At 38.5% G+C, this 13,584-nt stretch overlaps 2 protein-coding genes across 10 annotated transcripts in view; both read left to right on the forward strand.

Annotated features, from left to right (window-relative positions):
- Positions 1 to 768: 768 nt before the first annotated feature.
- Positions 769 to 4,706, forward strand: casp3b (caspase 3, apoptosis-related cysteine peptidase b). Of its 4 annotated transcripts, none has more exons than XM_079479391.1 (8): positions 769 to 807; positions 1,237 to 1,276; positions 2,257 to 2,299; positions 2,648 to 2,784; positions 2,968 to 3,096; positions 3,184 to 3,359; positions 3,981 to 4,098; positions 4,281 to 4,706. In XM_079479391.1, exons 3-8 carry the CDS (start codon positions 2,262 to 2,264, stop codon positions 4,505 to 4,507), a joined length of 825 nt encoding a protein of 274 aa, XP_079335517.1. In that variant the 5' UTR covers positions 769 to 807; positions 1,237 to 1,276; positions 2,257 to 2,261; the 3' UTR covers positions 4,508 to 4,706. The 4 variants fall into 4 exon arrangements, with proteins under 4 accessions (XP_079335517.1, XP_079335514.1, XP_079335516.1 ...); XM_079479390.1 differs by lacking the exon at positions 769 to 807 and adding an exon at positions 1,848 to 2,028 and having other exon boundaries at positions 1,274 to 1,375; XM_079479388.1 differs by lacking the exon at positions 769 to 807 and having other exon boundaries at positions 1,154 to 1,276.
- A 2,269-nt stretch (positions 4,707 to 6,975) lies between these two features.
- irf2b (interferon regulatory factor 2b) overlaps positions 6,976 to 13,584 on the forward strand; it is a 12,098-nt gene continuing 5,489 nt past the window's right edge. Inside the window, exons 1-7 of one of the 6 annotated variants that reach the window (XM_079479712.1) lie at positions 6,979 to 8,055; positions 9,169 to 9,261; positions 10,305 to 10,404; positions 10,844 to 11,017; positions 11,636 to 11,673; positions 11,766 to 11,871; positions 13,349 to 13,535. In XM_079479712.1, the coding sequence (XP_079335838.1) occupies positions 7,819 to 8,055; positions 9,169 to 9,261; positions 10,305 to 10,404; positions 10,844 to 11,017; positions 11,636 to 11,673; positions 11,766 to 11,871; positions 13,349 to 13,535 (935 nt within the window). In that variant the 5' untranslated portion in view covers positions 6,979 to 7,818. Of the gene's footprint in view, positions 8,056 to 8,604; positions 8,835 to 9,168; positions 9,262 to 10,304; positions 10,405 to 10,843; positions 11,018 to 11,635; positions 11,674 to 11,765; positions 11,910 to 13,348; positions 13,536 to 13,584 lie in introns of those variants that run through there. The other 5 variants (XM_079479713.1, XM_079479711.1, XM_079479709.1 and 2 more) reach the window with 5 other exon arrangements.

The raw sequence follows: 13,584 nt of genomic DNA on the forward strand, positions 1-13,584 counted from the left end.
ATCATTATCTTGATATATCATATTTTTATATTTTGTAAAGTGGCTTTGCCACAATGCACATTATGAAAAGTGCTTTAGAAATACAATTGAATTTCTCTCCGAAGACATTCATTTATTTATTTGTGTGTTTATATTTTCAATACTTTATGTCATTTTATGAACTTGAAGTATTTGGCTATATAGGGCCAATTTACAATTTAAACAAAAAATTTAATAACTGCTGAAAATAAAAAATGGCAAGTACCTAAATTAATTAATTAAATAACTACAAAGTAAAGAATACATAATTTAACCAATCAAATGCGTTAATTAAAACTTAATCTTCCAATTAAGACAAATAAGTGAATCATTCAAATAATTGTTTTATTTTAGCATTTGTTGGCATACATTTATTATAACAGCGTTATTATGTATTACTATGTTTAATGTCAATTTTTTCATTTTGTTTAACTTATTTTTATCGTCACGTCATCGGGGGTGTTTTTCAAATGCAAGGCTGAACCCTCCGGAGGTCGCATTTGAAGGCAGCACGCGTCATCAAACCGGATATATTTCAGTTAACTGAGCATTACATTCGCCAGTCATAAGCATGTTTAACAATTTACGCTTTAGCTGAAAATAATGCTCAAATACATTTGTATAGTAGTTTATATTTTTATTTTTTTATTGATGCTTAGAACAGGAACATGACAAAGGAGGAAGTATACATCCCATAATATAAATGTATAATAGTTAATGCTATGAAATGAGACGTTCATTATGACGTATGTCGCCTGCAATTGGAATCTCCGCATGATGCAGCCTCAGGTTTCCGGGCTTTTATTTTGATAACTTCTCTCACGCTCTACTGTAACGTATAGCGCGCATCACAAACCAAACATAAATAATACTACTAAAATTAATAAATGATACTACTAACATTAATAAACAACAACCCTCGCCGTTTGAAGGATGGCAGACAACGTTAATTATACGTGTTTGTTTGTTAACAGATTCATATTCACGAACTCAAACGTAGCAGGAACTTCGCCGTAAAAATAAAAGAGTTTTGCACTTCAAGCGACTCTGAGACCGATTGGCTTTGGCATCAAAGTATCGCGAGAAAGAAGCATACGCAAGGGTCTGCTCTCGCGGTACTTTGATGTCATCTGCAGGTTGATTTGCGGTGAACACACCTAAAAATATTTTTACTTGCCGGAGGCTTTAACGTTTCAATTTCTCTTTCACGCGGTAAAGTTCACATAAGACATCGTGAAGTCAACTTATCTCGCTTGTGGTAAGTCTGTGTTTGTTTCAGATAAGTTGTTGGTTCGAGTGTTTTAATACATTAACACAACAGTAACATGGTATTGAAGAAAATGTGTATGTCGTGTAGGTAAGTGATTAAGTCATATTATAACTTCGAAATAATCACAGAAATTCCAATGGATTTAATGTTTATAATGGGAGTTTACTAGAAACTGTAAGTGTCTGTGGTTCTCTGCTAATGTGTGTTTGTTGTTGTATGGGAAGAATTAAACACCATCAAATCTTACTGGAATAAGACCAAAAACACTCTTAAAGGAATGTTTTCTCACATTGGTCTGTCTTTAAAGACACTGACCTACTACTCTTTTGATCTTCTGGAGTTTTTATTTTAACCTGTGAGATCTCATCGTACGAGCAGAGAAAAGCAACCTGTGAGAACTAAAAAAAGAGATCCTTAAGCATAAAGGCACAGAAACAGGAACAAACTGTAAACAATGTCTCGTCTGGCAGACATCATAACAATATGCCCTGGAAACATGACATGCAGGGGAAAGGAGGAGGTGTTTTCTTAGAATTATGAATCACCATTTTTCTTCAAGGAAGTAGAGTATTAGAAGGGTGCATACGGAGTGTCCTACCTGCTTCTGTGAAACGAGACGGCCTCGATGATCTCGCAGGCTTCAAACGAGACCTCCGGAGGACGCAGCCTTGCCAAACCAGGCATAGCTCATATAATTCACTCGTTACGGTTATGAGAATTTCAGCAGATATAGCAATAAAGTACATACACAATTGATTCCTATGTCAAAATCATGTTTTGTCCAAGATAGAGAACACAATTGTTTATTATGATAATTTTTTTGTGTTACTGAATGTTTTATCATTCAAATCTTTACTGCCGTGATGTTTCAGTGATGTTTGGTGAGAAAGTAGCAAACGTGCACTCAATAGAGATAAAAACACGCTGAAATCTCAGTATAGATGTTGGGTATATTTGTGTTTCTGCAGAAGTCATGACGGACATAGGAGATGCCAGAGAAGACATGAACAAGTATGTGTGATTTATGGAGTTTTAATATATTTGTGAAAGTACACCTGATAAATTGATTTATTAATGGTTTTATTGAATAACAATTAACAGCTGCGGTTGCTACTGTATGTACGTTGGTTTTAAGTCACTACTTGCTGAACTACAAACAATGTGCATAATTACAATGTAATCGTTTGAATATTGTATGATCACAAGGACACAAATAAACAATGTTGTAATTACATTTCTCAGAAATACGCCGCAACTGCCAGAATCTGTGCTAAAGGCAGCTGCTGATTGAATGTGACTAAATCAAGTGACTTAAGTGATCCAGAAGTGAATAAACCGGGAAATTCTCTTGTTTCTCAGGGGATCACACTCCACGGGTCATGGAGTGGATCATGCAGATGCCAAAACCCTTTCACACTCTTTTAAATACAACCTGAAGCACCCCAACCTGGGACAGTGTGTCATCATCAACAACAAGAACTTTCTGAAAAGAACTGGTAAGATCTAAAACATCTGGAGATATTTCATCATGATTAAAAAAAAATGTATAACATATATTTGAATAAACTTTGTTTGCAAATATATTTATTTAATATGCACAGCAGCCTGCTGAGACGGACCAGATAACAGCTGTTTAGTTTGGTGTTACTCTAAATGTTTGATTTCCATTTGTGATGCAGGAATGGGAGTTCGTAACGGTACAGACATTGATGCAAAGAACGCGCTGGAGGTTTTCTCAAATCTGGGCTTCAAAATCAAGACCAGAAATGACCAAAGTGTCTTGCAGATGAAGGATATTCTAACCAAAGGTTTGTTTGGCATGGCACAGAGCTACTCAACATTTATGAAGCAAATCATTTGTCCTGTGATGCAATCTTGACCGTTTCCGTCACCAGTGTCTCAGGAAGATCACAGTCATTCAGCGATGTTTGTCTGTGTGATATTGAGTCATGGAGATGATGGTTTGATCTACGGCACAGACGGCTCTATGCAGCTGAAGGAAATCTTTCAACTCTTCAGAGGAGATCGCTGCTCCACACTGGTTGGGAAACCCAAACTTTTCATCATTCAGGTGAGCGTCACCTTTTACCATGTCATGATTAAGTTTAAGACCTCTGTTATCCGCCCAAATCTGTTGACATGTGATGCACATGTTGTTTTGCACACTGAATCTTGCTAAATCTTTGCCACAAAATCCATTTAGACGTCCTTAGATTGTGACATTGTAATTCAGAAAGCACTCTCCTTCTGTTACTCAAAAAGACATATTCCCACAGCCAGCGCCGTTCCAAGACGTCTGAAAAACTTGTGAGGGGCCCTTGTACACAGAATGAAAATCAAATATAGGCCTAAACATAACGATACGAAATAAAAAGTAATAACTAAATTAACAGACTTTACTAGGGACAAAATTAAAATTAAACTAGGGGTTCAATTAAATTTTTTAAGTATAACATTTAATTCATATTTTGATTGACCTAATGTGTGGCTCAGGAACCATCTAGCTGTTAAGAAATCTGTAACACGCAAAAAATATAAATAATTCTCCATCACATAAAGTGTGTGTGTGTGTGTGTGTGTGTGTGCGCGCATGTGTAAATGGTACATTTGTGGATACTGTGGTTTTTCTGCAAATACCATCTCTGCTGGAAAAACAATGAACTTGTGTGTGTGTTTGGTGTTGAACGTCCAGGCCTGCAGAGGAGACGCTCTGGATGCAGGTATAGAGACTGATAGTGTTGGGGAATCCACTGAAGGACCGAAGATTCCAATCGAGGCAGATTTTCTGTATGCGTTCTCCACTGCCCCAGGTGCTGTATCAGACAGACACATTCTTCTTATTTAGATTGTAATTATGTAATATAAGTACCTTAATAGAGGAGGAAATAAAACAAACACAGAAGACATTAAGGAATGTCTGTGGAATGCCTTCTTGATTTGTGAGATTGAACAAACAGTGCACACATAACCATGTCACTTTCTGCCCGTCCAGGTTATTATTCCTGGAGGAATGTTTCTAATGGCTCATGGTTCATCACATCGCTGTGTGAAATGCTGTCCAGATACGGCAGGAAGCTGGAGATCATACAGATCTTGACACGTGTCAATAACAAAGTAGCGCTGGACTTTAAATCCGCCTCCAATCTGCCCGGCTTCAGCGGCATGAAACAGATGCCATGCATTGTGTCCATGCTCACCAAAGAACTATATTTCCCTTAATAATGCTACTTCAACTTGTAATGGGTTGTAAGCACTTTATAATTGTTTTGTGTATAAAATGATTACATTGCTGCATTAAGACACGAGTTCTGATCGTATACACTCACGATGTTTTACGATAAATAAACTTTTAATTAAGTAGTTTGTGTGTTTTGTTTATGTTGATGCATGATTAAAAGCATTCAGGTCAAGTTAACTTTATTTATATAGCACTTTTTACAATTTTCATTGTTACAAAGCAGCTGTACGTGAAACATATTCACTATAAGCAAAACATATAAAGTTATACAAGTAAAAACTAAAAAGGTGAAAACACACACATACACAATATGCACACGTACTAAATACACACACGAACAGTGGTTATCACTGAAAAGCACACATTTAAGATAAAGGAGAGAGAAACACAAGTCAAATGTTAAACAGACTATAAATTGATATGATATATATACATTTATTTCTCCTTTCAGAAAATTGTTCTGCACCATACAGCACGTCTGATACACTTATACAAAAGACAAAGCAGAATACAAAACAAAAATATACAATAGAATTTCCCCAACCACCCCCATCCACCCACATACACAACAACGTTCAGACAAGAAAACACAAACCCCACTACACATAGCTGGGATAACAAAGTGTAGTTGTGCGTACTGTGCAGGTAACTTTCTGTTCATCAATGTGATGCTAGTTGAAATAAATGACTTACTGGCCCGATTTCTTTTAAAAGAAGGTAACCTAAACCTCCTTCCTGATGGCAACAACTCATATGTCTGGTGTAGGGGATGTGACATATCGTTATTAATTGCTCGACCTTTCTTCAACACCCTTCTTTCACAGGTAATAGCCATACTGTCTAGTGTTTGCCCCGCAACCTCGCTGGCCAAATTCACTATCTTGCTCAGTCTGTTTTTGTTGGTCAATGACAATTGTCTTAGTCTATTATTGCGCCGAAGTACTTGTACTCGGCCACAATTTCAACATCATCTCCATTTATAACCATACACTGATTGGGCTGGCTCCCAGTTCTGTTATTTCCTTAGTTTTATTTATGTTTATATGAAGACAGCTCGACCTACACCAGTCTACGAATTGATCCACCCAGGCCCTATAGTTGGACTCATCCCTATTCTGTATTAACCCCACTACTGCTGTGTCATCTGCAAATGTTATTGTAACACGCTCAGGTATATTACTTCTACACTCTAAGAAAAACTAAGTAAAACTTTAAAAGCAGTCAAGAGTAATCAGCACGTTCTGCTTTGAGTTATCTTTACGTTTCAACACTGAATCTATTTACAAAATAGATTGTTATTCACATCAGTGGGGGGAAAAATTAAAAGGAAGAAAAAAAGATATTCTAGAACAAAAATATAAGGGTTCAATTGGAGTTATGTCCTCATCCTTGCATGCATGCTTCAAATGTAGTTACAGTATGTAGTGCCATGACACATTGTGGTAAAAAATCATGTTTTATGGTCACTGTATATATATATATATATATATATTTTTCATGACTTGTTCCCAGTAGTTTTACAATATTTGCCCCCTTAAATGTATGCAATAACATACTAGCTCTGCGGTGTCTATAACTGTTAGTACAGTTGACTATATGGTATTATGTGAGATGTGAGACATCTCTTTCGTCATGACAGCAACACCAGGTGGCGCTAGACTTTTACACATTTCAGTCGCGCTCTTGAAAGCGAGGCGTGTTCTTCTGAACTGGAACAGAAAGCAGAACAACAACCTGAAACCGAGCTGCAGTTTCGTTTCTGTAACCCGCCATCAAGATGTTTCCTTTTCGTTTCTCAGTCTGTGTGTTTAAGGGGGGGGGGGGGGGGTCAGTAAATTATTGGGTTTGTTTTGTAAATGGTTTAAGATGACTTAACAACAACAACAAAAAGGTTACTTAGCAACTGTTTTACTCTAGTTAAGTGCACTTTGTCTCAAATGTGTTGTTTGGAGTGCGCGTGTTGCATCATAAGCTGGGAGTTGCGGGGCTGGCAGCCCAGATAAGATAAGAGCGTGTGCGCGCGCAGAGGGCAGGATTGCGTTTAACTCTCTCATCCCTAGAGAGAAAGTTCTTTCCGACAATCTAACGTAAACTACTGTCATGGTTGCACGACACTCCCTTGCAAATAAGTACGTTTTTGCATAAACTTTTACACTCAAATAAAGGTAACCTTCGTACAGATCAATGAACGTTGTCGCGCGACAGATATTCATTGATTTATTATAGAAAACAGTTTTATACATATGTATGCCATTTGTCGTGATTTAAGAAGTAAAACGCCCACCGTGTCTCCTTTAAGAGCTAGAACGAAACAACGAGGAAGTGAAAACGAAATTGTCTCGTTTCATCCTGCAGCCAATGAACGGACCCTCGAGTTCTACTATGACGAAGGCATAGCTTATGAATATTAAGTAGGTTCCGCCGTAGTCGCTCGGTTACATTTATTATCGTTATTGTATTAAGAATAACCACGTTTAGGGCGGATATCAAAACATGTTACAGGAAGTATATCTAAAAGTCGCTCGGTTACATTTATTATCGTTATTGTATTAAGAATAAACACGTTTAGGGCGGATATTAAAACATGTTTCTGGAACTATATCTAAAAGTCGCTCGTTTACATTTATTATTATTATTTTATTGTGAGTAAACACGTTCAAGGCGGATATTAAAACATGTTACAGGAAACATATCTAAAAGTCGCTCGGTTACATTTATTATCGTTATTGTATTAAGAGTAAACACGTTTAGGGCGGATATTAAAACATGTTTCTGGAACTATATCTAAAAGTCGCTCGTTTACATTTATTATTATTATTTTATTGTGAGTAAACACGTTCAAGGCGGATATTAAAACATGTTACAGGAAACATATCTAAAAGTCGCTCGGTTACGTCTCTCTTATCAATATTCACACGCCTCTTCAGTGATTCGTCCTGACACCTTACATATTAGCCAATCGGTGCGCGAACGTGTCTCGACGTCGTTAATATGAAACGACGCCGCGTTCTCCATAGTAGGGTTTGTAAACACGCAGTGGAAGCGCACGCAAAACGCTCACGCCCTCTAGACAGCGCGCACACACACACACACACACACACACACTGGGGATTTCCACCCAAGCGCTTGTTTCCTTAACTTGTTTTGCTTTCGATCTGAAGAGCGAAATGAAATCCATCTGACTTTTCCTTTTGATATCATAAACAACACATTTCCAAGAGACTTCAGAGACTCTTCGCGTTTATTCCCGCAGCGATCGGCAGGTAATAAACTCGCATTTCCGCATTTATTTATGGGGCTCGTGCACGCACCGAACGTACAAGTGGATATTCACGCACAGAAGTGCAGATGTGCGGGTAAAATCGAAAGTCATGGGCTCATTGGATCCGATGGGAGTCGCGGAGATTTATTTTCACTTTTGACTCGACTTGTCAACACTAACAGAGTTATTTTAGCGAGGCTGGACTCGTCTGGTGTATTTTGCTGTAATGATCGGGACCCTCACGTCACAATGCAAAGTACACAGGAGGTACAGTACTGACGAGCTGTGTGTGTTTGACGTGAATGAAAGAATCAGGAACATATGGATGATGATGATGATGATGATGATGATGATGATGTCAGACAGGCTGTTATGAACATGTGAACTGGACTCACTGTAAAGGGAATTTGCTTGAACCTATTGAACCTTTGCATCCATAGTGAACTTGAATGAATGTTGTTTGTGGTGTTTTGATTTGTTTAAAGGCATAATTTGTTGGTAATATAGTGTTATGTTGTTTTTGCTTGACATTTTATTGTGTGTGTGTGTGTGTGTGTGTGTGTGCTTTTGTGTTGTTGGCCTGCCTTGTGCCCACATTAAGGTTTTACTAAAGTAAAAGTGTAGTGTTTTAATACTGTAGTTTTACTCCAGCTATCATTGTTATTGTTATTGTTGTGAGTCCAGAGTCAGTTTGTGATTATTTTGGTTACTTGGTTAGTTAAATCACGGTAAAGGATGATGTGTGTTGTCAGTCGGTGTTGTTGACGTGTCTCTTGTTTTGTTGGTGTTGTTATCACATTTCCCTGATGGATCCTCACGGTTCAAAGGTCTCGAGATGCGGAGAAACCGTCTTGCGTTTGAGTTTTCATTTGTTGTGAACCACAAACCCGTTTATGAGCTTGAACGTGTTAATGAGCAACTGAAGAATCTCTTCACGTCTGTCATCATGTGTGACAAATATTACAGGTTTGACCGCCACGACAATTCTTTCCGTCTCTTTACATTCTGTTCAGCGGCTCAATTCAATGGTTCCGTTTAAACTCAAGGTACTTTTCTGACATTAATATATGTAGTTACGGTAATCTCAAAACGTAAAACAGAAACAATACAATATCACCATAATGACACACGAATACAGATTCCCTTTACGTCTGTCATGTCATTCTTGAGCTGACTCACACGCATGTCTTTCATCTTTACTTTTTGAACTTTTGTAGGAAGAAATTTCATTCATTTATGATTCAGTTGGATGAGGTCAAAGCTGCTCATCGTCTTTCCTGCGTTTACAGGAACAGTATGCTAAATTGGAAAAGTCAACATTTGACAGAATACAAATGTCTCTCTCTCTCTCTCTCTCTCTCTCTCTCTCACTTTCTATAGGCCACAATGCCAGTGGAGAGAATGCGGATGAGACCGTGGTTGGAAGAGCAAATAAACTCTAGTATAATACCGGGACTAAAATGGGTAAACAAGGTACGTGCACGATTGCTTACTATGATGATTTCTGTCTGCTGGTACTGTACATGTGGTTTGTTAAAGGGACAGTTCCCCCAAAATATTTAGGGCCCTATTCTACACTCTGGGTATCGCAAGTGTTTTTGCTAGTTTCAGCCCGACGCAGATCTCATTTTGTAGTCCTGCTCCGCGTTGTTTAAAGAGCAAATGCATTCGCGCTCATTTGTGCCCCCATGGGCATGATGGTCTAAAAAAAGAGTCGTGCTCAGGCGCATTGTTGGCGTGTTGCTATGTTGAGGAACTGAAAAAACTCAAACCTGGTCTAAAGTCAATGGTGCAATATTTTTTGAGTTATTTAAAGAGCGCGTTAGGAATATGCACCTATAGGCCGGTTAATACACACAGAGGGACGCGCAGAAGCACACAATAATGACAAGTATTTATTTAAAATGAAAAAGATTATGATTGTGGTTGTCTGCTTGTGCCCTTTGCGTCTGCTCTTCCCAATTCCGCCATGTAAATAGTGAATCTGTACAACCGGCTCCTAAAGGGAATGGGAGATGACACTCTGATTGGTTTATCGCACATTACAGCCAAAGAACACAATCAATTCAGGACAACTCGTTTAGATCAAGCACCCGGGCGCACCGACCGATTTCCCGCCGTTAAACTAGCAAAAGTGAATTCGGACACGTTCAAAAGACAAGAAATGTGAATCGGTCTTTATTACTCATGTGTTTGCAAACCTGTATGTGAGTCATTCTTCAGTGGAACACAACAGATGATATTTTGAGAAACGTCTCAGCAGTGTCCATCAATGCCAGTCAATGGAGTTCAGTGTCATTTGCTTGTCAACATTCTTCAAAATATCTTCTTTTGTGTTTTCTGCAGAAGAAAGAAACTCACGCAGGTTTGACACAACGTTATACTTAAAGCTTTAAACAACATTGTCACGTGGCAGTATTCATGAGAACACTGAGAGTTGACGTCTCTCATTGGGTGATATAAATGTGACAGGTCTGTCTGTGGTGTGTTTTCATTTGCATGCTGTTTGCCTGCAGGAGAAGAGAATATTCCAGATCCCCTGGATGCATGCGGCACGTCACGGCTGGGATGTGGAGAAAGATGCTCCTCTCTTCCGAAACTGGGCCATACATACAGGTGCAGAGCAAACACAAGCATCAATCATCAGCCAGATATACAGTATATAACACATGTCTAACATTATAACATTTTACATAAAGGACCCTGTGAGTGTGTGTGGAATTCTTGCCCATCAGTGACGTCATGTCTAACCATGGTGTTATTGTTTTAAAAGTACGGTACTCATGTTTTATTTAAGAGGGGGTTGATTTTCGTTTGCATAACCACAGATTAACTTCAATTGCCATGTGTAGAATATGGTTACTCTGAACCAATAAAACCATTGTGAATTCATGGTTTAACTATCGTAAGTGTGGAGGCTTTTGGCTTCCAGGAAACCATAAATCTTATGCTTTGTGTATATTGTTGTGTGCTGAATGCACATTAAAAGAGATAAAGCAGATAGCGAACAGTTTCTTTCTGTATTTTAAGTGTGTCTGGTTTCGAAAACATTCAGGAAAATATCAACCGGGTGACAAACCGGATCCCAAAACGTGGAAGGCGAACTTCCGGTGTGCGATGAACTCTCTGCCGGACATTGAAGAGGTGAAAGACAAAAGCATTAAAAAGGGGACAAACGCCTTCCGAGTGTACAAGATGCTCTCTGCGTCTGAGAGACATTCAAGAAGAGGTCCGTCAATAATGCACATACATACATACTCATATTCGAGCTTTCATTTCACAGATCTCAGATATTTGTGTAATGAAATGTCAGGCTGCGCAGTGATTAATCGCATCCAAAATAAGAGTTTGTGTTTATATAATACCTGTATATGTCTGTGTACTGTGTGTATTCATTTTGTATTTATAGACACATTCACACACACGTATATATTTAAGAAAAATATAAAAATAAATGAATGTTGATATACATTTAAATGATATATAAATATAAAATATAAATAATACATTTAAATATTTCCTTAATGTATAAATTTGTATTTTGTTTTATAAAAACTAAATTTATATGCACAGTACACAGACATATACAGGTATTATATAAACACAAACTCTTATTTTGGATGCGATTAATCGCGATTAAGGGTTGCACAGCCCAAAAGAAATGCATGATAAAAAGTGTTTAAGAGTGGTTTGGGTAAAATCATTGTGTTTAAATCTGTCGGATTCATGTTTTAGGGCAGTTTTTGAGTCATATTTGGGGAAAACGTCTTCATTTTCTCAATGTAAAACATTTTTTTCTAATCACCAGGATGTATTTTTGACATGAAGTGATGTGTCTTTCTCACAGGTAAGAAGAGGGCGGCCGAGAAAGATGGAAAAGTTAAGGTAATATCTCACGCATTCTCGCTTTTAACATGATGAATAAGATTTGAAAACACAGATGCTAGATGATACAGGCGTGTTTGTGTGTGCTGCAGGCAGTGCGAGCAGGCCCTGTGCCGTCGGGTTGGGAAAACAGTAATCGCTCTTCCGCCTGTAAGCTCCCGGTGTCAGTCAAGCAGGAGGCGGATTACTCCGAGACAGGTAAAAAACTACTTCCTGTACACCTGTACCCGTGTCATGTGACTTCATTCTGATCCAACCTGTTCCTCACTGACACACCACAACTTGTGTGTTTCATTTGTTGTTTATGCAATGTTCATTCATTATTTAGCATGTGACATTTGCATTGATAACACTGGCCGCATTATTACAGTTAGAGAAATCTACAGGTGTTCATGTTTAGTTTAAATCATTCATTCATTCAACTGTATTTATTCAACCACCAAAGTGCTGTACAATAAAAGAACAACAAGACATCATACGTAATAAAACCTGACACATATATATATATACTTAAACCAGAATAAAACAGATACAACACGCGTAGCCCATACACAAATATCAAAATCAGGTCATTGAGACAGAATCGGTTGATCGCTCATAAACCGATGTGTAAAAATGGATCATGTGTTTTCTTGAAAGGGCTGAATTGATTTGCGATGTGATAGACGATGTTGGAGTGCATGAAAACACACGAAAGCATTTCTTCTGTGTCCTTGCAAACACCCAGAATGCTTTAGGCCTCACTTACAACGGCCTATTATATGAGTTTATTCTGCAGCTGCCCTTCCCATTCTAGTTTGCATACACGCGCGCGCACACACACACAAGATCACAGTAGTTCTTTACAGAATTTTGTCTTTGCACTATTCTCCATATAATCACCTTTGATTTCCTTTACAGACGGTCAATGTGTAAAAGAGGAAGCTTGTGTTTTAAACCCATCCAGTGTCTCACAATGGCTTCTGTCCGCATTATTCAAAAGTCTTTAGAAAGAAAACACAAGCACTGTTATATGAATGCTGAGCACATGAAATAATTCTCCTTAAGTATCGTTAGTTTATTATCATACAGATCCGGTCAACATGAGTGTTTTCCCATCATGCTTTGAGATTGTTTCAAAGAGCATGTGCTGTGTTTGAACACGGAGAACATCTCTCGTGTGTGTTTGCACTTGATTATTGACCTATGAATAGTCCAGAACTTTCCTCTTGATTTGACCTCCGTGTTTAAACAGTTTCGCTTTTCCACAAATGGTCAAGCTGTAAGAAAGTAAAGAGCTTTTTACTGTGATGTGGGAAATAAATGCGATGCCTCATGATTTTGATGCGTGTGTGTTTGTGTCAATCAGATTTGTTTGATTGACATGACGTGTGTTCAGAACGCAGCAGCATTAAAGTCTTTGTGTCGTGGACCTGTTTATCCGGCTCTTCTTGACACGCTGTTTGTTTCTTCGTGTCCAGTGTTCTTTGTTTCTCTGTAACGCTCTTTAATGGTGTTAAAGGTGAGCTTACCGTGTGTTTGCTTATCAGTGCTAGTGCAGATACGGGCCTGTAATGCACACTGAATTGAGAACAGTACGCCAGTTATTTATCGAGGGATTTTCAGCTGGTTTATTTGAGTCAGGAAGCCCAGAAACCCTTCCGGGATCTTCACTCTCTCTCTTCACTGTCTTCAGAGGAGGGTAGGCAGAGTCCCGCGGAGGACCAGCTGATCATCAATGACCTGCCTGATGTGTGTCAGACCATCGAGGTGGTGACAGAAAATGAGGAGCAGACTGTGACCTCTAGTGACCTTTACCCCTTACAGATCTCTCCTGTCTCCTCGTATGGAGGTCAGTACACACGCACACGCACTGAACGGCAGTTATTGTTTTGGCACAATGCTCTGTGGGTAAATATTTCACGATAGCAA

The sequence above is a fragment of the Barbatula barbatula genome (assembly GCF_947034865.1).
Source record: "Barbatula barbatula genome assembly, chromosome: 18".
Classification (NCBI taxonomy): domain Eukaryota; kingdom Metazoa; phylum Chordata; class Actinopteri; order Cypriniformes; family Nemacheilidae; genus Barbatula; species Barbatula barbatula.